The sequence below is a fragment of the Dendrobates tinctorius genome, unplaced genomic scaffold, assembly GCF_039654945.1.
Source record: "Dendrobates tinctorius isolate UK_male_01 unplaced genomic scaffold, ASM3965494v1 ptg000028l, whole genome shotgun sequence".
NCBI classification, from domain to species: Eukaryota; Metazoa; Chordata; class Amphibia; order Anura; family Dendrobatidae; genus Dendrobates; species Dendrobates tinctorius.
Window position 1 is genome coordinate 39,508,166 of NW_027361696.1, and position 25,661 is coordinate 39,533,826.

Here is a 25,661-nt window from a genome sequence, read left to right on the forward strand (position 1 = left end):
TATTTCTTGTAATTGAAATATTCCGATCCCGATCCAGCTGGCTTTACAATGCGGATATGTTTCCGGTCCACAGCGCCCAAGCAGTTGGGAAACTGACATATCTGTTGAAACTTGTCAGCAATTTCAATCCACCTCTCTGTTGTGGGCTCTGGTAAAAACTCTTCAGCTAAGGAGTCCCACAGTGCACGGCATGTGTACTTCACTATTCCAGATATGGTGGAAATCCCGAGTCTGTACTGGAAATGCAGTGACGAAAGGGATTCTCCAGTTGCAAGAAATCTGTGGGGAATTAAAATACAATAAATTAGTTTTAAATCACAGCATTACATACCAAATCTGAGCTATAACACTTGGAGATACAAACTACCACCAACAAGATTGCAGTGAAAGTGTGCTCTGATGCGATCACATCCAATAAATGTGGCTTACCTTAAAGTCACCATCAGACGCTCTGCGGGTGAAACAGAGAAGCGGCAATAGGTGTCCGCTTTTCTTATGAGGTGTGCAATGCGCTCCACCAAGTAATCAAAATTCTCCATTTTCATCCTAACATATCCAAAAAATTTATCCGGGTTTCGTCGAAGGTCCATGCAGAGTGTAGAATAGACCCCACGCGTCATTCTCTTGGCTGTGATGGGGTGGATCCACAAACGTCGTCTACGATGCCTGATGCGCTGCTGTCTCGCTCTCTCCTTCTCCAGAACAATCACCCTCAAACGATTCGCCTCCGCTATAAAATCCGCCAAATTCTTCAAAATATTTCCAATGACAACATCCATCTTCGCCAGTAACTTGCTCTTCTCTCCAACCTGCACTTTCTCCTCTACAACCTGTCAAAGAAGGGCTGTAGGAACACGCTATATATAGTTTTCCAGTAGCCAATCCCGTTCGGAAGGCCACAAGGGTCAATTTTAAAAACCGGATCCGGCGTAATCCGTCGAAAAACGGATAGAAAAACGGATGAACCGGATGAGACGGATCCGGTTTTGTCTGTCAAGAAAAAGACGGATCCGGCAGAAAACCGGATCCGTCACATCCGGTTTTACTAAACATTTGCCGGATCCGGCGTTCCGGCACGACGCCGGATCGCGCCTGACGCCGAAAACCTGAAGTGTGAAAGTAGCCTTACAAGGTAGCGTCATAAATATGACATGAACCTGGTTATGTGAATAGATTTAAGTAACATTCATATGGTCACAAAAACAGCCACCAAGGGCTAACTGTAGATAAATGGACAGCATTTTAAGAAATAAAGGGAAAAGTCCCAGGCTGATCACCAAGAATATTAGTATACAAGTATTGAAGCCATATAAACCAAATAACTAAATCAGCACATACCAGGATAGAAGGGACACTGTACACCTCACTCTGCCAACCCCAACGCGCGTTTCGGGAAATGTTCCTTCCTCAGCATTGCTGTTTCCCTTTGGTTTATATTTATACTTTTGCAGTGTCCTGCACTGTTCCTGCAATGAGCTGGAGAGTTTATTTTGATCATTCCTATTTATGAATACTTTAAATATGATGTTATTTGTATCCAGCTTTATGTGCTGTCATTTTTGCTTACTATCAGCTATATGTGTCAGTATTATCTTGGTATATCGGTGCTATTATATCAGCTGAGTATGGCAGTATTATGATATATCTGTTGTATTATACTAGTTTTATATGGCAGTATTACCATGGTGTATCTCGGTAGTATTGTATCAGTTGGTGTCTCAGTGGTTTTATATCAGCGGTATGTGGCAGTATTATTTTGATGCCTCTATGGCTTTATATCAGCAGTATATGGCAGTATTATTTTTGCATCGCAATGGTATTAGAGCAGCTGTATGTGGCAGTATTATTTTGGTATCTCAGCGGTTTTATATAACAGCTGTATGTGGCAGTATTAGTTTGATGCCTGGGTGGTTTTAGATCCTCTTTATGTGGCAGTATTATTTTGAAGCCTTGATGTTATTATATCAGCTGTATGTGGCAGTATTATTTTGATGCCTCCATGGTTTTAGATCTTCTTTATGTGGCAGTATTATTTTGAAGCCTTGATGGTATTATATCAGCTGTTTGTGGCAGTATTATCTTGGCATCTCGATGGTATTATATCAGCTGTATATTGAAGTATTATTTTGGTGTTTTAGTGTCTCAAAAGTATTACATCAACAGTATATTGAAGTATTATTTTGGTGTCTCAATAGTATTATATCAGTTGTATATGGCAGTATTATCTTGGTAATATTGTGTCAGATGTATACGGAAGTATTACCTTGGAGCTATATGGCAGTATTGCACATTTTTGTGAACTGAAATGACAAAAAAAAGCTTGAAAAATGCAGGGATCTACTTTGCCTATTTCCTTGGTCCCTATTTCTCTGGAGGGCCAAATCCCCTATATACAGTATTTTGCAAGGATGGTGCATGGAAGGGTGCCCAATATGAAGACTCAGAATTACTTGGGATTTTGGTTTTAATTTAAAGGAGAACGCTCTACAATTACGATATTCCCTTTCAGATTTTCATGTGACAATATTTTCTAATGTTTCGCTGAATTATAGGGATTTCGGGTTGTACATTTCTGCCCGCAGTGTGAATACGTCGAGTTTTTTTTGCCTCCGAAGTAAAATATGATATTTACATTGTAACTAGGACTTTTATTTCCTTAATGCTCCTAATAGGTTTCCCCCGAGAACAGCACGCCACAAAGTGCTCTCCGTTTTTCAGCGCGGGGATTGCCTTCGACTGCTTCTTTCTGACGTATGATAGAGACAAATCTACCAATGAGACCATTCTGCCCGGTATCTATTGCCGCTGAAAGCTGCGTCTCTGCTCTTTTTCCTGACATATATGGCTGAGGTTTGCGGCTGCTTCACCCGGTTATTGTAAAACGGCGTTTTATGTTTTTCAGATCTGCCATTCCCTTCACATTATGCTTCGTTTTATGATTTCAGGCACATAATATGGACCCTCATTCTATAAATAATACATTTGTTTTATTTCCCTCCTGCGCTGCGATAGCATTCGGCCTTAAAATAAAAACAAAATGAAAAAAAAACCGAGAATTTAATGAAAATAGTTTTTGCCTCTGTGATACCCAAAGGAAGTTAATACACAGAATGTGATAAATGGATAAAACATAAATAAAATAAAAAAATGGCTTAAATCTGGCAGAAAGTGGTTGAAATTTTTTACGAAACATGTAGTAAAATGTTGCAACTTTTTCACATTTTTATTCCAGTTCTTCCAACTTTTTATTCTTTTAAAAACGGGCGGAAATTAAAGTAGAATGTTTACTGCAGGTGGGTTTTCTTTGCCTGTTTTTGGTATTTGCTTGCTTTTCTTTTGCACCCTTGTCTTCTTCCAATTTGCTTAAATATATTTCAGTCATCGTGTTATATAACATTGTGTACTGACATTTGCTCATTTTTCATTTCTACCCAGATAATTCTTCTCCTTTCTCTGCTCTATGTAGAAACAGGAAGTCTCTTGCCCCTGCATTTATCATTCCCCTTTTCAGCTCTTGCCCCAGCTGCTCCCTCCTCCCCTCTGCCAGGGACTTTTGCAGCGATGAGTCATACCGGCATAATTGACCTCCTGTTTCTACATAGAGATTAGTAGGATTCAGCCAGTCACGTGATGTCATAGATCTAATGGAAAAGAGAAGAATTAGCTGGGTAGAAAGGGAAAATGAGCAATTGTAAGCACACAGTGCTGTATAATATGATGACTGCAAAATATTAAGAGGATAAAAAGTTATGGAAGTTTTTTTTAACTACATACTCCATTTTGAAAAGTTTGGCGCAAAAAAGGTCAACAAATACAACAAGACAAAAAAGAAAGCAAGTGATCAAATCGGGGACCAAAATGTTCTCCATTTTAGCCTCTGGCATAAATCTGGCGCATCTTAAAGTCACAGATCCTGGATCCATACTGGAGTACAAAACTTAATGAATTTTCACCGAAATGTTGCTTGATGTCGATTCAACCTTTCCTTTTTTTTACTTCAGTCCCTTTCTTTTCATAATGCCTGTTTTTCCCTGATACATTTTTCGCCAAATTCAGCAAAATGCTTAAATCATTTTCAGCAAATTCAAGTACGCTATTTCTGTTTTAATGTTAAAAGACATACAATCTTTTAAAATGTTGCTACCTTTTAATTAAAAAATTACACTAGGCGTACATGCACCAAAAATGTTATGGACAGAAAGTAAGAAAAAAGAGCTTAAAGATGACACAAAAAAGAATTAGGTAAAAGATAAAAAAAAAGCAAAAATCACCTAAAAAATAAAGATGTAAGTTCGATGACGAATGGTAACATTAGGGCACGTACGCCATCATCATTCTATATGATAAGGCAGGTACACGGGTCTCATAAGGAGTCAGGGCTGTCTATGGACTCCCAATGATATCTCATTAGGAGTCAGGGCTGTCTATGGAGACCCGATGAGGTCTCATAAGGTGTCAGGGCTGTCTATGGAGACCCAATGAGGTCTCATAAGGTGTCAGGGCTGTCTATGGAGACCCAATGAGGTCTCATAAGGTGTCAGGGCTGTCTATGGAGACCCAATGATGTCTCATAAGGTGTCAAGGCTGTCTATGGAGTCCCAATGATGCCTCATATGGAGTTAGGGCGGTCTATGGAAACCCAATGATGTCTCATAAGGAGTCAGGGCTGCCTGTAGAGTCCCAATGATGTCTCATAAGGAGTCAGGGCTGTCTATGGAGACCCAATGATGTCTTATAAGGAGTCAGGGCGGTCTATGGAGACCCAATGATATCTCATAAGGAGTCAGGGCTGTCTATGGAGACCCAATGATGCCTCATATGGAGTTAGGGCGGTCTATGGAGACCCAATGATGTCTCATAAGGAGTCAGGGCTGCCTGTAGAGTCCCAATGATGTCTCATAAGGAGTCAGGGCTGTCTATGGAGACCCAATGATGTCTTATAAGGAGTCAGGGCGGTCTATGGAGACCCAATGATGTCTCATAAGGTGTCAAGGCTGTCTATGGAGACCCAATGATGTCTCATAAGGTGTCAAGGCTGTCTATGGAGTCCCAATGATGCCTCATAAGGAGTCAGGGCGGTCTATGGAGACCCAATGATGTCTCATAAGGAGTCAGGGCTGTCTATGGAGACCCAATGATGTCTCATAAGGTGTCAAGGCTGTCTATGGAGTCCCAATGATGCCTCATAAGGAGTTAGGGCGGTCTATGGAGACCCAATGATGTCTCATAAGGAGTCAGGGCGGTCTATGGAGACCCAATGATGTCTCATAAGGTGTCAAGGCTGTCTATGGAGTCCCAATGATGCCTCATAAGGAGTTAGGGCGGTCTATGGAGACCCAATGATGTCTCATAAGGAGTCAGGGCTGTCTATGGAGACCCAATGATGTCTCATAAGGTGTCAAGGCTGTCTATGGAGTCCCAATGATGCCTCATAAGGAGTTAGGGCGGTCTATGGAGACCCAATGATGTCTCATTAGGAGTCAGGGCTGTCTATGGAGACCCAATGAGGTCTCATAAGGTGTCAGGGCTGTCTATGGAGACCCAATGAGGTCTCATAAGGTGTCAGGGCTGTCTATGGAGACCCAATGAGGTCTCATAAGGTGTCAGGGCTGTCTATGGAGACCCAATGATGTCTCATAAGGTGTCAAGGCTGTCTATGGAGTCCCAATGATGCCTCATATGGAGTTAGGGCGGTCTATGGAAACCCAATGATGTCTCATAAGGAGTCAGGGCTGCCTGTAGAGTCCCAATGATGTCTCATAAGGAGTCAGGGCTGTCTATGGAGACCCAATGATGTCTTATAAGGAGTCAGGGCGGTCTATGGAGACCCAATGATATCTCATAAGGAGTCAGGGCTGTCTATGGAGACCCAATGATGCCTCATATGGAGTTAGGGCGGTCTATGGAGACCCAATGATGTCTCATAAGGAGTCAGGGCTGCCTGTAGAGTCCCAATGATGTCTCATAAGGAGTCAGGGCTGTCTATGGAGACCCAATGATGTCTTATAAGGAGTCAGGGCGGTCTATGGAGACCCAATGATGTCTCATAAGGTGTCAAGGCTGTCTATGGAGACCCAATGATGTCTCATAAGGTGTCAAGGCTGTCTATGGAGTCCCAATGATGCCTCATAAGGAGTCAGGGCGGTCTATGGAGACCCAATGATGTCTCATAAGGAGTCAGGGCTGTCTATGGAGACCCAATGATGTCTCATAAGGTGTCAAGGCTGTCTATGGAGTCCCAATGATGCCTCATAAGGAGTTAGGGCGGTCTATGGAGACCCAATGATGTCTCGTAAGGAGTCAGGGCTGCCTGTAGAGTCCCAATGATGTCTCATAAGGAGTCAGGGCTGTCTATGGAGACCCAATGATGTCTTATAAGGAGTCATGGCTGTCTATGGAGACCCAATGATATCTCATAGGGAGTCAGGGCGGTCTATGGAGACCCAATGATGTCTCATAAGGAGTCAGGGCTATCTATGAAGAACCAATGATATCTCATAAGGAGTCATGGCTGTCTATGGAGACCCAATGATGTCTCATTAGGAGTCAGGGCTGCCTGTGCGAGTCCCAAAGCTGTCTCATAAGGAGTCAGGGCTGTCTATGGAGACCCAATGAGGTCTCATAAGGTGTCAGGGCTGTCTATGGAGACCCAATGAGGTCTCATAAGGTGTCAGGGCTGTCTATGGAGACCCAATGAGGTCTCATAAGGTGTCAGGGCTGTCTATGGAGACCCAATGATGTCTCATAAGGTGTCAAGGCTGTCTATGGAGTCCCAATGATGCCTCATAAGGAGTCAGGGCGGTCTATGGAGACCCAATGATGTCTCATAAGGAGTCAGGGCTGCCTGTAGAGTCCCAATGATGTCTCATAAGGAGTCAGGGCTGTCTATGGAGAACCAATGATGTCTCATAAGGAGTCAGGGCTGTCTATGGAGACCCAATGATGTCTCATAAGGAGTCAGGGCTGTCTATGGAAACCTAATGATGTCTCATAAGGAGTCAGGGCAGTCTATGGAGACCCAATGTTGTCTCATTAGGAGTCAGAGCTGTCTGTAGGGTCCCAATGCTGTCTCATAAGGAGTCAGGGCTGTCTATGGAGACCCAATGCTGTCTCATAAGGAGTCAGGGCTGTCTATGGAGACCCAATGATGTCTCATAAGGAGTCAGGGCTGTCTATGGAAACCTAATGATGTCTCATTAGGAGTCAGGGCAGTCTATGGAGACCCAATGTTGTCTCATTAGGAGTCAGAGCTGTCTGTAGGGTCCCAATGATGACATCACCAGGGTTTCCTCAGTGACATAAAACATGTCTCCATTGTAGTGTTTTAAAATACAGATTGAGTTATTTCAAATTTTTTTACAATCTCTGTGAAGGGCAATGGCCATAGAGAGTCGGACATGCCAATCGGGCCCCTACTCTGATCCATTTAACAGTGTCACTTGCATGCACTACTCACAGTTGACCGTGATCATCACTTTCTTGCTGTCGGGCATGGACACTCCATTTGACGTGATGCACTCGTACTCTCCAGCTTGCTGTCGGTTGATTTCCGTAATTTCCAGAAGTTCGCCCTCGCTGGAAAACCCTTCTGTGAGGTGAAGGCGGGAGGGAAAGGTTTGGGGGAAGGGAAGGAATGAGGGTTGTCGGGTAGGAATGAAAGACAAACACACACTTACAACACAGAAACACAACATGAAAATTATCACCTCCACTTGCTGAGGATAGAAAATATGTTTCCTACAAGTCTAGGTCGCCCCGCACAGGGTTATGGGGGCAGAGGCACTTTTGGAGAAATTTTATTAAACTGCTTAAAATTGTCGGATAGATCTTGAAAAAAGAATCAATTTTGCAATTTACTGTTTATTAAAATTTGTATCCGTTCTTGATATATTAAGACTTTTCTTTTGTTTACAATCTGTTGCCAAGGAGACCGACCACCGCTGCAGTCTAGGTTTTAAGCACTGCACTGAAGCTGGTTGGAATCAGCAGCTTACCGACACTCCAATGATCACAGTCAGTGTCAGGGCAGCGCTTACAAGTTCAATAGAAAAGAGCTTGTAAACAATGCTCATATTTAACAGCCGTACTGGTCCGCCTCCTTGACAACAATATGTAAACAAAAGAAACATGTTTTTACAAGCAGTATCCAACAATATCCATCTATGAGGATGTGAATAAACCTTTTAGAACTTGGGTCAATAAAGGTGTTCACTTAGAGCCAAAAATAATTTTGAAGCCATCTCCTGATTCTGGTTGATACCACCACAACCTATCACCAAGGTCATTAAAGGTTTGGTCTTTTTTGCTCTCCTTTCTCTTTCATTCCTTACCCTTGATTATTAACACTGTGGTGCCATAGAAAACCCAATGAGAATTGGGATACTTTCTTCTTCTCCCTAGGCTCTATGGCAGCCTGATTGGTTCCCTCTAGCATGTCCTCTCCATAGACCAAATGTGACCAGTCACAAAACCTAAATGGATGCTCTGAAAGTGTTTTTATGGGTTTCCTTCCATAAGACCAAAAAAATTTCGCAGTGTTATGTATGTAGAAGTCCTTCTTAGTTTCTCAAGACCCATTGATAACAAATACGCATTGAAAATGGGTTGCGATCTTCTCTAAAACCCTCATTGCAGCTAGAATGGTTGACTCTGTTCCATGCACACTCTTATTTTCATCTCAGAAGACCAAATCTGAGTGTCTGACATCTACATAGATGTTTCATTTCACAAGACCAAACATAAGATGGAAGACTCAGGCTGTGGAAGGAAGAAAAGTCCTTCACCACCAAATGAGAACCAAGATGTGGCCAAATTTAATACATAGCCACCACTGCAACTCCACCATTGGTTCCCTCCATGGCTTGTACACCCTCAGTGTCATTTCTAATGACCAAATTGAATATGTGATGTTCTCCAAGTGTTTGTGTGTTGGTTTCCTTATACCAGCTTCAAAAATATACTGAAAGGTTTAGCCCATAGAAGGAAGTGTCTAACATGAGCATCAGTCTTCTTCATAGACTCTATGGGAGTCCTGCCAGCTACATCTATGGTATCTATACCCTTATGGTCATCTTTGAAGACCAAATCTGATAAAGTACAACATGTGCAGGTAGTCTAGACTTTATATTCTCCATTGCTTGCCTCCAGATATACTAGATTCACGGTTAGGTGTCCATCTACGAATGTGACCATACAGGGTAGATGAAATGAGGAGGTAAGGTCACAAGGCCAAGTTGAGGTCATAAACTGGACAGGGACTCTGTATAGCAATGATACATCTCTTGATTGGAGACAAATCATGTGATTATATATCTATCATTAATTTAGTCAGTAATTAAGCGATTCATTACACAAGTGACTTGAAATTTTCAATCTATGAAAGGAACAAATGAAAAAATTAAGGAGGATCTCTACTCAAATCTATCCTCCTTTACCTTAACATAAATTTCACTTTAAAAACTATTTTGAACATAATTGTTTTACGGTTTCCATATAATGGATCGTTCATGGAAGCCGTGACCCAGCTCCATCAATCATGGTTCACCATATGCCTGGTGGTCACTGAGGTTGAGAAGAAACGGGAACATTGTTGCCAGTGGTTCTAGTTATAGTGTAAATGAAAAAAAAATCATTTATTACATAGTAATAATTAACAATTCTGAAAATGTTTATGTAAAATATTTGAAAAACACTTCTATTTCTGAAATGCACTTGACAGCGAAGATATTTGTTTCTGTGGAAACCTTCCATAACTTGGAAGCATTTTGACCTCTTCGCTTACAAATCTGCAGTAACATATGGTTAAATCATGTGGTTTTAGATGGAATGAAAAAAAATGATATATATATATATATATATATATATATAATCTTAGATTTCGAGAAACAGATAGAAAGTGGCAGAATCTCTAGGGATGTCGGGTCTTTCCCTGAGGCATAAATTAATACCTGTGCTTATTTAAAGCGGTATTCTCATCTCCAAGATCCTATTCCAATATGTAGTAGGTGCAATAATAATATTAGCAAATTCCTCCAATTAGAAATGCAATACAGTTCTTCTGATTCGCTATGTCTCTTTCCTCATGTGCAGGCATTGCAGGACTTTAGGTATCCATGGTTACGACCACAAGCAACTAGCTAATTGTCACTGTATCATTGATCGTAACCATGGATACCTAAGGTCCTGCAATGCCTGCGCATGAGGAAAGAAACATAGCAAATCAGAAGAGCTGTGCTACATTTTTAATTGGAGGTATTTGCTAATATTATTACACCTACATATTTACATATTAGGATAGGGTCTTGGAGATGGGAATAGCCTTTTAATAAAGACAAGGGTATTTAGTGGTGAAGTCAAAATGCCCCTGGTCACTTGGAACGTAGAATTGGTGTTTGGGAAGAGTGAAAGTGACGCCTCTACGCATCCCATATTTAGCCATGAACTTTACTGATGTAAACGGCAGGATACATTGTGGTGCCCAGTTGTAGGGCTGTACAGGTGCCTCTTGCCCTAAAAGTAACCCTTGTGTTTAAAAAATGGATTCCTGCATTCACAAACTGGGACTGGTTTGAATAAAGAGACAAGACTGCTGTTGCCCACGGCAACCAATTAGATACATTTTTTCAAACATTCTCTCTTGATCTCAGGATTCTGTTGCTAAGGGCAACAGCACCACTGATCTTAATCACTGTGAAATACCAAACTGTACTGTACATTTGTCGCAAGCAAATTAAAAAGCACAGAACAGGGTCTATTTAGGCAAAATCTAGCAGAGCTCAATTTGCCATTCTACTGGTTTTTAGTTTACTTGCAGTCCTATGTAAAACTGATGCAATGCGTCACTTTTCCATCGCATGACTAATTCTGCTCGACTACAGTAGTCTTTACCGGTCACCTTCATCACTCACGTGACCACATTGGTTCTAGTAGGTGACGGATGACCCGTTAATTTGAGAGATGAGCGTTACTATCCCCCCCAGTGTCAGGGGCGTAACTATGTGCAGGGGTTATATTCGTACCCGGGCCCTTGAGCCCGAACGATCCAATGCTTTTCAATATTTGCAATAAATTGGGGCCCCGTTGGAGCTTTTGTTTTGGGGCCCATGATCGTCAAGGTACACCACTGCCCAGAGGTACAACTTTAGGGCGTGCAGAGATTGGATTTGTACCAGGATCACAGAAGGGGATCACATTGACGTAAGGTATATGGGAAGCCCCGGATACAGATTTTGCATGCAGCGTTATATCTCTGGCATTTCTCCTGCTTGGCATGGAAATGGCGGATCATTTTATGGTCACGGTCACCTTTAAAGGTTCCTGCTAAGAGAAGCAAAATAGGCGATGCAGCAAAGCAATGCATGTAAAAATCAATTCAGAGGGAGCCGCCGTAACAAGGCAGAGCCATGATAGTCTGCAAAGCTGTATCTGTCATCAGAAGGCGATAAGACTGCCCTACCTCTGCAGCTGGAAGGCTCTGGCATGCACCAATGTTCTACTAAACGACAGCTATTAGATGCCATGGCATGACTGTGATTGCTGTGCCATGCTGTGTGATCCTGCGGAGCAGGGCACAGGTACAGCCATGTGTGTAATGCGGAGGGTGGAGCAGCTATGCGTCTGTGTGTGTAGCGAGCAACGGATCCTGGGCGAGAAATTGAGATTAACAATGTCAGATACTGTGTCTGCGGAGGAAGGGATGTGACCGCATAAAAGACGGGGGAAGTGCAATATAGGGGGCGCTGTGGAGCTTCACATGTGAGAAAACAAGAATAATCAGAACTAAAAGCAAAGGATCTAACCGGGCTCGGACTGGTCCACAGGAGAACAGGAGAATCCTCCGGTGGGCCCTCTTGCAGGAATCTGCTCTGTATTCCACATATATGAGAAGTAGTTGGCACAATATATTTGTTTCACCATTTATTATTAAATAGAAACATAGAAAAGTTTGTGATTGAGGGTAATGTGATACCTGCATTTAGCTGAATAGTGAACCACTAGAGTCAATGTTACTGGTGGGCCCTTGGCACCCCAGTTCGACAATGGAACTACCCCTTAAATGACGACAGCCTGATGTGTGTATGATGGGATTACAGCATCCTGTCCTCTGTCAATCTACACTTTTGAATGCCAGTTCTGTAGGTGAGCTGGTTAATTTATTAATTGACACAGAGCTCCAAATCCTCAGCATAGACCTAGATGCAAAATGCAAGATTGTGGTAACCTGCGGCCACCACTAGAGGGAGCACATAGCATGCTGTGTTACCATTGAGTTCAATATCAATATTATATGTAGTGAGCTCCCTCTAGTGGTGGCTGCAGGTAACCACAAGGTTGCATTTTATATCTAAGGCTATGTGCACACGCTGCGGATTCGCCCGCGGATTTGTATCTGCGGATCCGCAGGTAAAATGACCTGCGGTTTTACCTGCGGATTGGCCTGTGGTTTTCCCCTGTGGTTTGCCACCTGGACAATGAAATAGGTGGCAAACCGCAGCGGAATCCGCAGAAAGAATTGACATGTCAATTCTTTCTGCGGATACAAAACCGCAGCTTTTCCGCAGTTGAAAAACCGCAGCATGTGCACTGCGGATTATAAGTCACATAGACTTACATGGTACTGTACACTATCTGCAGAACTTCTGCAGATCCGCAGCGTGTGCACATAGCCTAAGTCTATGCGGAGGATTTGGAATTCTGTATCAGAAACAGAGATTTAATCTGTAGAAAGAGGTATTAATTATTCAGCACAGAATTTGTAGACCATTTAGTTTCAAACCCCCCAAAAAATTGTCAGTGACTAAAAAACTTTTTTTCTTATTTCCGGAAGTTATACAAGTGCAATAAGAGATCTGATACACTGTAACAAATCCTGCACCCGAGTCCGTGTTTTCAGGACGTGAACAAGAACGGCTAAAATCACTGACAACAAACGCTCCGTAGACGCTTGGTATTTAATTGCTGATCACTGATTTGGGGAATTTAATCTATAGAAGTAGCAGAGCGAACTGTCACTCACACGACGACCCGGTGCCGGAGGAGGATAAAGAAAAAGAATTCAGAATGGAATGAAGGGATCACAATCTGAGCAATTCTCCAAAAACCTTGCATTACTTTGAGGATTTGGTACTTAAACAATTCCCTAGTATGGGATATCTGCATGACTAGTACATGCAACAGTACAACATCCTCCTGACACTGGGACATTAAGAGTTAATGACCTAAAATAAGTGGGGAAGCCTCCTTTATCCTTGGCCCTCCTCACTTCCTGGCAAGGTACTCTCGCTATACATCACAGTCAGGGCCGGGGATGATGTATATATCTAATGTGTTACTCTAATACATCAAGAGCGCAATGCTGGCTGATAATGTATAGATATAATGCATCACCGTGCCGCTGTCTACCTCCTGATGTATGGCTCTCCATCCCCTCCTCCACGACGCCACGTTTTGGAGACTCTTACCCTGTTAAACCAATCACCCCACCGCAATATGAACCCCTTACATGCCATAGAACACCAGGGGTGTCTCTACCAACCACCCTTTCACTGCCTTAGTCCAGCAGAGAGATTAACATTAACTCCTTCACTGCCCTTGACCATCAAATATGTACTCACAAGGCCCTCTTTGTCCCTAGGACCACAAGGGACATGGTTGTTAACCCATTAACTTCCCTAGACCACCAGGCATGCTATTATTAGCCACATACTATTAATATATATATATTTCTTATCTGCTAAACATGCTGCTGTTCATTCAAATTCTGCTCTGTACATAGTGTATTCTGTAATATCTATAACACGCCAGCAGTATCTAGAACACAGCTCTGCATATAGTATATTCTGCAGTATCTAGAACACACCTCTGTGCATAAAATATACTGCAGAATCCAGAACACAGCTCTGTACATAGTATATTCTGCAGAATCTAGAACACGGCTCTGTGCATAGCATATTCTGAAGAATCTAGAACACGGCTCTGTGCATAGTATATTCTGTAGAATCTAGAACACAGTTCTGTACATAGTATATTCTGTAAAATCTAGAACACAGCTCTGTACGTTCTTAAATATTCTGTAGAATCTAGAACACAGCTCTGTACATAATATATTCTACAGAATCTAAAACATGGCTCTGTACGTACTTACTATATTCTGTAGAATCTAGAACACAGCTCTGTACATAGTATACACTGCAGAATCTAGAACACAGTTCTGTACATAGTATACACTGCAGAATCTAGAACACAACTCTGTACATAGTATATTCTGCAGAATCTAAAAAAATGGCTCTGTATGCAGTATATACTGCATACTCTAGAACACAGCTCTGTGCTTAATATTTTCTGCAGAATCTAGAATTTGGCTCTGAACGTACTATATTCAGTAGAATCTAGAACAGAGCTGTGTACATAGTAGATTCTGCAGAATCTAGAACACATCTGTATGTATTATATTCTGCAGAATCTAGAACACGCCTCTGTAAATAGTATACTAGGCAGTATCTAGAGCACACCTCTACGTATTATATTTGGCAGAATCTAGAACATTGTTCTCTACATAGTATATTTTGAATTATCTAGAACACGGCTCTGTATGTAGTATATTCTGCAGATTCTAGAACACAGCTCTATACATAATATATTCTGCAGAATTTAGAACAGAGCTCTGTACGTAAAATATTCTACAGAACCTAGAAAACGGCTCTGTGTGTTGTATATTAGCCATAATCTAGAACACGGCTCTGTTAGTAGTATATACTGCAGAATCTAAAACACTGTTCTGTACGTAGTATATTTTGAATTATCAAGAACACGACTCTGTATGTAGTATATTCTGCAGAATCTAGAATGCTTTGTGCGCATAGAACATTAATTCACAGCACATTTCTGCATATCAAATGATCACTACTCCATGCTAATTCTCTTGGATCTCTCTGCAGCATTCGACACTGTGGATCATCAGCTCCTCCTCACTATGCCCCGTTCCATTGGCCTTAAGGACACCATTCTCTCCTGGTTCTCCTCCTATCTCTCTGACCGCTCCTTTACTGTATCTTTTGCTGGCTCCGCCTCCTCTCATCTTCCCTTTACTGTTGGGGTTCCTCAAGGATCAGTCCTAGGCCCCCTCCTCTTCTCTTTGTATACTGCCCCTATTGGTCAAACAATCAGTAGATTTGGTTTCCAGTACCATCTCTATGCTGACAACACCCAATTATACGCTTCTTTTCCTGACATCACGCCAGCCTTTCTAGAAAACACCGGCAATTGTCTAAATGCTGTATCTAATATCATGTCCTCACTATATCTGAAACTGAACCTGTCAAAGACTGAACTCCTTGTGTTTCCTCCCGCTACTAATGTACCTATACCCGACATTGCCATTTCCGTGTGTGGTTCCACTATTACTCCCCAGCAACATGCCCGCTGTCTTGGGGTCATACTTGACTCCGAGCTTTCCTTTGTCCCCCACATACGATCACTGGCTCGCTCTTGTTATCTGCACCTCAAAAACATTTCTAGAATTCGACCTTTTCTTACTTTTGACTCCGCAAAAACTCTGACTGTTTCTCTTATTCATTCTCGTCTCGACTATTGTAACTCCCTTTTAATCGGTCTCCCTCTTACCAAACTCTCCCCTCTCCAATCTGTCTTGAATGCTGCTGCCAGGATCATATTCCTCGCCAATCGTTACACCGATGCCTCTACCTTGTGCCAGTCATTACACTGGCTACCCATCCACTCCAGAATCCAGTACAAACTTATTACCCTCACCCACAAAGCTCTTCATGGCTCAGCACCACCCTATATCTCCTCCCTTGTTTCAGTATACCATCCTACCCGCGCCCTCCGTTCTGCTGATGACCTGAGGTTAGCATCCTCAATAGTCAGAACCTCCCACTCCCGTCTCCAAGACTTTACACGTGCTGCGCCAACTCTTTGGAATGCACTTCCCAGGTCAATACGATTAGTAGAGAGAGAGAGAGAGAAAGAGAGAAAGAGAGAGAGGGAGAGAGAGAGAGAGAGAGAATTTTTTTCCGGCACCGAGACAGAATTTGGGGTTAATTCAGGGTCTGGAGGATCCGCCGGCAAAAAAAACGTTGCAAGCTCCGTTTGGAAATCTTTCAGGATGTTGACGGACTGTAACATTGTGGCGGATTCTCACAAAAACGGATGCAACGGACGGCAATCAGGCAGGATCCGCCAATAATGAAAGTCAATGGGGAAAAAAACGGATCCGCAAAGAAAAATGGCGGATCCGTTTTTTTTCAAAATTGGTGGATCTTGACTGATTGTCAAAAACGGAAGTGTGAAAGAGGCCTAATCTATCCCTGTGTGGCACAGTCAAAAGTTTTTACCATAACCAGGTTCCCCGTATCATGTTCCCACATGCTTTATGCATCCATTAGCCCTCTGTGTCTGTACTGCTACACACTTAACATTATGGCTGATCCATACAATCAGGGCAATTGTTACCACCCACCTTTCGTGTCTCCCCTTTTCCCTTATAGACTGTAAGCTTGCGAGCAGGGCCCTCATTCCTCTTGGTATCTGTTATGATCTATGTGATTATTGTTATGCTGTAATGTCTATTGTCTGTACAAGTCCCCTCTGAAATGTAAAGTGCTGCGGAATATGTTGGCGCTATAGAAATAAAATTTATTATTATTATTATTATTATTATATAACACTTACTTATGTTGCAATAATATAAAAATACTATGTATCTATGCTCCAAAATACTGTACGGATCCAGACAATGTAAACTCTGTGGTTCACTTAGTACTGGAATATGCAGACCTAATCTAGAACATGACCGCATGCGGGCAGCACAGGCAATATTGGCAGGGTGGACCCTCCCCATGCTGACTGCTAGGGTCGCCCTGTGTCTGTTCTCCAGTCTGGATCTCATTGCTGTCAGTGTAACAAGCAGAGATCTGTGCACATCTGACTGCTGTGATATTAATCCGGAGCAGCGCTGCGAACACGCCAGACCTTGTCCTGCTAATATCCCATCATAGGCCGGATCACAGCTGCACTCAGGCAGCATCTTGTGCTGATACCAGACATATTGCAGACACCACAATATCCTGTCCTAATCCAGAATCCAGATGTGCAGACAATATGCCGAGGATTCGCAGATAACGCTGTAGATCCAGGACTGGAATGAAACAGCGAGCTCAGAAATAAGCCTCATTATTACAAGAGAAAACCACATAGATCTGAGAAGAATACAAATCTATGACATTCACTGAAACACTACAACCCCCAACATCAACATAATACACTTTTATACTGCACACAAAGCACTGCAACCCCCAACATGAGTATCATGCCGTTCTATTGTACTCCTTATAAAGAATACTACACCTCCCAATGTTCATAATAGAATCCTATACACAGAAGACTACAATTCCCTACATGACAATAATGAACATCTATTACCCTCTATATATGACCAACATAGTGGAGGAGTACTACAACCCCTAACATGGCCATCATATTCTTCTATTATACTCTATTTACAAAGAACTATGATCTCCAACATATTTATAATACAAGTCTAAAATCCTCTGCACATCATGGACAACAATCCTCAACATGATGGGACCACTTCTATCAGATATGTCTCACCTGGGTCAAAAGGCTTAAAAAATTAAAGGGAAAACACTAATTAAAAACAGCCTGACATAATAATAAGAGGAGTGCAGAGCCAACTACGGACTACCATATCCATCCACCCACCCATCCAACAATCTACTGTATCTCTTCTATCCATCTATCCATCCATCCATCCATCCATCCATCCATCATCTCTTCTATCCATCCATCCACCCCTTCTATCCATCTATCTCTTCTATCCATCCATCCCTTCTATTCATCTATCCATCTGTTCCATCCATCTATTCAATCCATCCATCCAATATATACTTCCACTAATCTCTTTGATCCTTCCATTCATCTCTTCTATGCTTTCACCAATCTCTTCTATCCCGCCATCTCTTCTATCCTTCCATCTCTTCCATCCTTCCATCTCTTCTATCCATCCATCTCTTCTATCCATCCATCCCTTCTATCCATCCATCCCTTCTATCCATCCATCCCTTCCTTCTATCCATTCATCCCTTCTACCAATCCATCCCTTCTATCCATCCGTCTCTTCCATCCATCCATCCATTCATCCATCTCTTCTATCCATCCATCCATCCCTTCTATCCAGCCATCTCTTCTATCCTTCCATCTCTTCTATCCATCCATCCCTTCTATCTATCCATCTCTTACATCTCTTCTATCCTTCCATCTCTTCTATCCTTCCATCTCTTCTATCCTTCCATCCCTTCTATCCATCCATCTCTTCTATCCATCCATTCCTTCTTCTATCCATCCATCTCTTCTATCCATCCATCTCTTCTATCCATCCATCTCTTCTATCCATCCATCCATTCTATCCATCCATCCATTCTATCCATCCATCTCTTCTATCAATCCATCCCTCAATTCCATCTCTTCTATCCATCCATCCATCCATCTCTTCCTTCCATATTTTCTATCCATCGATCTCTTCTAACCATCCATCCATGCATCCATCTCTTCTATCCATCATCCATCTCTTCCATCCTACCATCTATCCATCTCTTCCATCCTTCCATCTCTTCTATCCATCCATCTATCCATCCATCACTTCTATCCATCCATCTCTTCCATCCTTCCGTCTCTTCCATCCTTCCGTCTCTTCCATCCTTCCGTCTCTTCCACCCTTCCATCTCTTCCATCCATCCATCTATCTCTTCTATCCATCCCTTCTATCCAGCCATCTCTTCTATCCTTCCATCTCTTCTATCCATCCATCCCTTCTATCCATCCATCTCTTCCATCCTTCCATCTCTTCTATCCTTCCATCTCTTCTATCCTTCCATCTCTTCTATCCTTCCATCTCTTCTATCCTTCCATCTCTTCTATCCTTCCATCCCTTCTATCCATCCATCTCTTCTATCCATCCATTCCTTCTTCTATCCATCCATCTCTTCTATCCATCCATCACTTCTATCCATCCATCCCTTCTATCCATCCATCCCTTCTATCCATCCATCCCTTCTTTCAATCCTTCTCTTCTATTCATCCATCTCTCAATTCCATCTCTTCTATCCATCCATCCATCTCTTCCTTCCATATTTTCTATCCATCGATCTCTTCTATCCATCCATCCATGCATCCATCTCTTCTATCCATCATCCATCTCTTCCATCCTTCCATCTATCCATCTCTTCCATCTCTTCTATCCTTCCATCCATCCATCCATCACTTCTATCCATCCATCTGCTTCATCCTTCCATCTCTTAAATCCTTCCATCCATTTCTTCTATCAGTTATCTATCTCTTCTATTTATTTCTCTATCTTTCTCTTTTATCCATTTCTCCCATCCATTCATTCATCTAGTTCTTCTATATTTTCTATGTTATATCCATCCATCATCCATTACTCCATCTAATATCCATCCATCCCTCCAATATCCATCCCTCCATCCATCCCCCATCTAATATCCATCCCTCCATCCATCCTGAACCCATCCCTCCATCCCACCTCAGCAGTGCGGCTCCAGGTCTAAATTTCACTTGATCACATCTCATCTATGAAGTAAGATATAAAGAAATAGTTTCCCCAACTTCAGCGTGTTGTCCGTGGCCCAGTACAAGCGGCGGTAAGGAGTATCTACCCCCCATCCTACCTAATAGCCAGGCCCTGCCTACATTTTATATGTTGCCATATCTGGATGGGACAGTCCCTTCCCTAGACTGATGTCTTTACCTCTCAGCTGCTTCCAGGTCACAGTCGGTTCTGGTTTTCCTACAGCTAGACACATGAGGTTGACGTTACTGCCCTCGTTCACGGTGATGCTCGACGAGATGTTCACAATTCTGGCTGGAACTAGAAGGAAAAACAAAAATAAATCACATTTACAGAAATGTTATTTTCCATTTAAAATCTATGTTTTTAATGTGTAGCCCCTCTGCTGGCTGCAGGGAAAGGGAACATTGATTTTTAAAAATTTTTTCATTTCTTGTATATCCTAAGGATACATCATAAATTCCTTAGTTTTGGACAACCCCTTTAAGTCTCTAAAGCTTGAGTCACTTGAGGCTCCATGCACTACTTAGTCTTACCTGTAGGAGCGTTGTTGCGCACAAAGGTAAATCGATCATGAGGTGGGACCCCCTACCATTAACTTGTCACTAGGGGAACCCACGATATTAATAGGGGCTGCCCATTTATGATTTACACCTTTAATGAAACATTGTTTCTCTTGATTTGTTATTATTTGCATGGTTAATAGGACAATAATAAGATCTGGATTTGGCCTCCGGGACCGTTTTGTGTCTCCGATCTGCAGCTGCAAACAATGAAACATAGTTTTCCCTTTGAAAAATGTTTGTAAACTGCACCCAGAATCTACAGCTTTTATTGTTACTTTCCTGATATATTGCTTCATAAATGGCTGACGAAAGAGACATAAAAGACAACAAAACAATAAAACAACCAGCAAAGCAGCGGGATCCCCGAGCAAATAAAGCTCTAAAGCTCTAGTGGTGGAACGTGTCTCTATACGCGGATGGAGCCGTCTAGACTAGGACTGTAGCAATGCTCGGTCCGCGGGACCATCGCAGCCACATTGTGCTTTATTACAACCATTGATTGATCACATCGCAGTCTGGTAGAACTCGGTGCCGACCTTCTGCCACAATGCCCACCATCCCCATCAGACGTACCCTTCCTGGGCACAGTCCTAGAACCATAAAGGATACAGCACTAAGTAAAAACATCCTCAGGGCTTGTACAGACAAGCAGATTACATGTATAAGTCAATGGATGCATGAAGAATTGACCAAAGTGGACAACCTCCAACATCGTAATCCATGGCAGGAGTAGACATTGGGGGCGCAGTGATTAGGGGATAGATAAAGGATATATTAAGATTATCTTATGATCTGTCACCTAAAGAGTTAAATATTGTTTATTTACTCCTTCCCCCAATAGTTATCAGCGGAGTCTTCTTCCTTTCCTCGCTGCATTATAAATGGTGTAACCTTCCCCATAGGATTCATAATTGCTTCAGAGATGAGATCAGAAGCGTCCAGGATATTCCTGGAGCACTTAGAAGTTGGGTCTGCGGCTGGGATAGTGCTCGGCCATCTTTATGACGTCTTCTTCATGACTGAGATGTCTTATGTAATCCAACATAAGTTTAAGTCAGAAGAAGTCCAGGATCTTATGTACATAGGAGGACCCACACATAGATGGAAGGCAACATGACTCATGATGACGGAAGAAAATGTGACCTACGCCGATGAAAAGCAACGTGACCCACAATGACGGAAGGAAACATGACCCATGATGATGTTAAGTGACGAGATTCACAACGACAGTAGGCGACATGAACCATGATGATGGAAGGCGAAGTGATCCAAGACAACGGAAGGCAACGTGACCCACAACGACGGAAGGCGACGTGACCCATGACGATGGAAGGTGACGTGACCCACCAGTGTCAGACTGAAGAACATTGGGCACACCAGAGGATATGATTCTGAGGGCCCACCTTTGTCCCCCCAAGAGCCCCATAGCAGCTGCAAGATTTGCACTATGAACTCTCCTGAAGGAGAAGGTAGGGCCCGCCGGAGAATTCTCCAGTTCTCTGGTGGGCCAGTCCAACCCTGTGATCCACAACGGAAGACAATGTGACCTATGCCGATGAAAGGGAAAGTGCCCCACGCAGACTGAAGGCAAAGTGACCCAAGGGGACTGAAGGCAATGTGACCCATGATGACGGAAGGCAATGTGACCCAAGGGTACTGAAGGCAACGTGACCCATGACGATGGAAGTCAAGCTGCCCTTGTACAGTATGTGCCTCAGTTCCCATCAGTCTTCAAAACAGGTCCAATTAATACAACTACAATTTACCCCAAAAAGTGCCTCATCCTTTAAAGTTTTTCCTGAGTGCCATACTTATGCTTCCAAAAGTATTAGTGCCAGTAACCCTAATAAGTGCACCAGCGTCCTTTAGTCCTTGCCACATGTGCCTCGTTGAGTGCACCATTGGTGTTTCCATACATGCCACAGCTGCTGACACCAGTGGACTCCTCACTAAGGCTAGGTTCACATTTGCGTTCAGGAGGGCTGCGGATGGCTGCCTACTTCCTCCGTTCTTCCCCCCTGAAGCTCTGCCTATGCTCCACCTACTTCTGTATGCGACCTGCATTTCCTGCCAAGAGATGCGGATTCTGTGCAGAAAACTCTGCAGGCTAATCTGCAACGTGTGCACATACCCTTAAAGATAGGTACACAGGGAAATGCAGGTCGCATTCATTTCATGCGGATTGTGATTCGTTTTTGCTGTGCGGATTTGGTGTGTGAATTTTTTCCCTTGAGCTTCTGGGAGAGAGAGAGAGAGAATGTGCCAGACTGAAAAACGCTGCTGTGGATCCGCAAAAAGAATTGACATGCTGAGGAAAGAAACCCGCAGCAAATCTGCCCGGATTTTTCCGCAGGATGTACACAGCAATTCTTAATTTACCATTGACTAGCATTGGCTGTGCACTACACTGTGGATTTGATGCGATTCCGCGCATCCAAAAACGCTGCGGATCCATACAGGACAATGGAGGGGTCAAGTCTACAGATAAGACGCTGCTGATGTATCCCCCTATAATTACAGCAGATTACATTTTAAGTTACATAGAATGATCAAAATCATTGCGTAGACTAAACTGACCCAATATTACAAAAAAAAAAAATTCTGCAAAATCAGCGCCATTTCCTTCCACTGGTTGCATCTGGTAGTGCAGCTCAGCTCCATACTAAGGAATAAGCTGCAATACCAGGTGTAGCCATACACAAGAGTGGCGCAATTCCTACAAACTGCTAGCGCTTTGTTATCATACCGCAGAGGTTTGTTTTTCCTTTTTTTGGGTCGATTTTCACTTTAAGGTCTCGGTCCAGCTTTGAAAAAAAGGGAAATCAGCGCCGTTCCACATCAGAAAGGATTCACGCACGGTTCTCAATTTCAGGGGAATTAGGCAGGAAGCAAACTGCTGACATCTTGCTAAAGTTTGGACTGTTTGTTTTAGCTTTTTTTTTTCTTTGTTTGTCGGTTTCTGCTGAATTGGGCCCTTCGCACAGACTTGCGGTCTCCATTCCAAAAAACACCGTCAAGCTGTAATTATCCCCCCTGTCCCACAATAGAAAAGCTTTCAGAGCTCTGACAATACGGCTGATTGTGAGAAGGGGGGGAGGGCGGCAAATTCTGTGACTGACGGCTTCTCTCCCGCAAATCCAGATGGGGCCCCTGCGCACACACAATGGCGGCCATTATCAAGTTGGCCGAATGAAAAGCCGCCTCGCAATTGGCTACGGCGACTGCACACTGCACGTGTCACTGCGGCACAAGGGAGCAGAGGGGGAAAGGACACAGCGCCGCGTACTGTGCAGAGGGCCGGCCACGGGGTTAACTGTTACCTTGCTGCAGACTGTACATGACAAGGATGAGCATGATGGGGATGAAGAGGATGATGGCATAGTATTTACACCCATATTTTTTTGTAGACCTTTTTTGCGCTTTTTTTTCCTGTGCCATTTTCATTTAATTTTTTTTTAAGTATTTTATACACATTGGTCTTTTTTCTTTTGTGTATGTGTTCACCTGATCCATCATTTGCAACTTTTCAAAAACTCGCAAAATTTGTCACAAATGCACTCTCATCCTCTCAGTGGCATAACTAGAGTCTGATGTGCCCCAGTGTAAAATTTGAACCTGGGTCCCCACCTGCATGTAGGTCAGATGTGTGAGTGCTTGTAGCGTTCTAGATCCTATAAAGACATGTTTGTCCTCCCAATATAATAATGTCCCCTATACTGGGCTCAATGTTATAATAATGCTCCCCATTCTAGACCCCTTCCTGGTATAATGTCCTCGGCTACGTCCAGTAATAACATCCTGGACCCTTCCAGTAATAATGCTGCCCATCCTTTAACAATGTCCCCCATCCTGGTATAATGCCCCCCATCCTTGGCCACTTCCTGGTATAATGCCCCCCAACCTTAGCCCCTTCCTGGTATAATGTCCCCCATCCTTGGCCCCTTTCTGATATAATGCCCCCCATCCTGGGTCATTTCCTGGTATAATGCCCCCATCCTGGGTCCTTTACTTGTACAATGCACCCTATTCTATGCACCTTTCATTCTTCTCCAGCAGATTTAAAAAAAAAAAAAGATTATTCTTGCCTTTCCCCCTCTGGCACGATGTAGGGCATCTGGCCTGGATTGGGCATCTGCCCACTGGGCAAATTTCCACTGGGCTGCAGTGCTCCAGTACAGAGTGGACCGCTGGCCCAGTTTTATGACTGCTGGTCCTTTAATTCTTACCAACAGATAGACTGCATGCAGGCGCACACCCTCACCCACTCGCACTCAATGTTCAGTGCACTGCAGCAATGTTACGGTTAACACTGTCTGTCAGCATCAGGCCTCAGGAGAACTTTTTTTGTGTATCCGGGCTGTATCTAACAGCATCTGCTATGTGGTGTATATACACCGGCCTCAGTATCTCCTATTTGGTCTATATGTAATAAGGTGGCACAGAGTGATTGTCATGACCGAGTCTCTTAGGGTATGTGCACACGGTGCGGATTCTGCTGCGGTTCCGCAGCGTTTCTGCACCTGCGGGTCCGTAGCAGATTCTGCTGCGTTGTACAGTACCATTATTTCCTATGGAAATAAAAAAAAAGCTGTGCACATGCTGCGTTTTTTTCCGCGCGGTTTTGCTGCGGTTTACAAACCGCAGCATGTCAATTGTTTGGTGCAGAAACGCTGCAGTTTTATATCTCATCCATTATGAGGTGTAAAACCGCAGATAGGATTTACCTGCGGTTTTCTCTACAAAACCCGCACACCCAAAAAACTACGTGTGCACATAGCCTTAAAGCAGCAGTCCAGAAGCACCCCGGCCGTTTGCACATGAAAAAGACAGCTGCGGTCCCAATCCTACAGCACAGTCAGTTACCTTCTTTCCATGCTCACTGTGGCCACTGAGGGTGAGGATCCAGGAAGAACACGACAGGCACAGTTCTCATCCAACAAGGAGAACTTTACTGTACATGAAATAATGCTTCCTGCTCTGTCCCTGCAGCTACTTGAGGCAAGTCAGTATCAGTGGCTCCCTCCCGAACTGGAGAGCTACAACAGTCTTTCTGATGACGGTCCCACGGTCCCGGGGTCTGTCTACACTGCCTGGCAGACTCAAGCAGGGGTCTGCGACAGCTCTGTCCCATCATCCGGGGCACCTTCTTCTCCTGGCTGTAGGAGCGTCCTGCCATGGGCAAGCCTGCCCGGGCACTGACTGGGGATCAGGGACTTCCTGTTCCTTTGATGCTGCTGACCCAGCCTACCAGATTAACCCTTGCTATCCCTAATGTGAACATACTCATTACAACACAATATATACATTACAAGGACATGGGATAAAACACACAGTACACATAGCATTAATAAAACAGTGAAATGTAGGCAAACCATCAGGGAACCGCACGGGGTACTCATGCCCGGCATCTAGGAGAGAGGGAGCAATGAGGGTCTCTGCCATCTCCTTACACCCCACCCTTCTAAAATATGGTC

The 25,661-nt window shown here is 43.3% G+C and overlaps 1 protein-coding gene across 1 annotated transcript in view; it reads right to left on the minus strand.

Moving 5' to 3' along the window:
• IGLON5 (IgLON family member 5) overlaps window positions 1-25,661 on the minus strand; it is a 554,166-nt gene that overhangs the window by 44,928 nt on the left and 483,577 nt on the right. Inside the window, 2 exon segments of the mRNA XM_073570595.1 lie at window positions 7,457-7,588; window positions 19,802-19,921. Of these exon segments, the coding sequence (XP_073426696.1) occupies window positions 7,457-7,588; window positions 19,802-19,921 (252 nt within the window).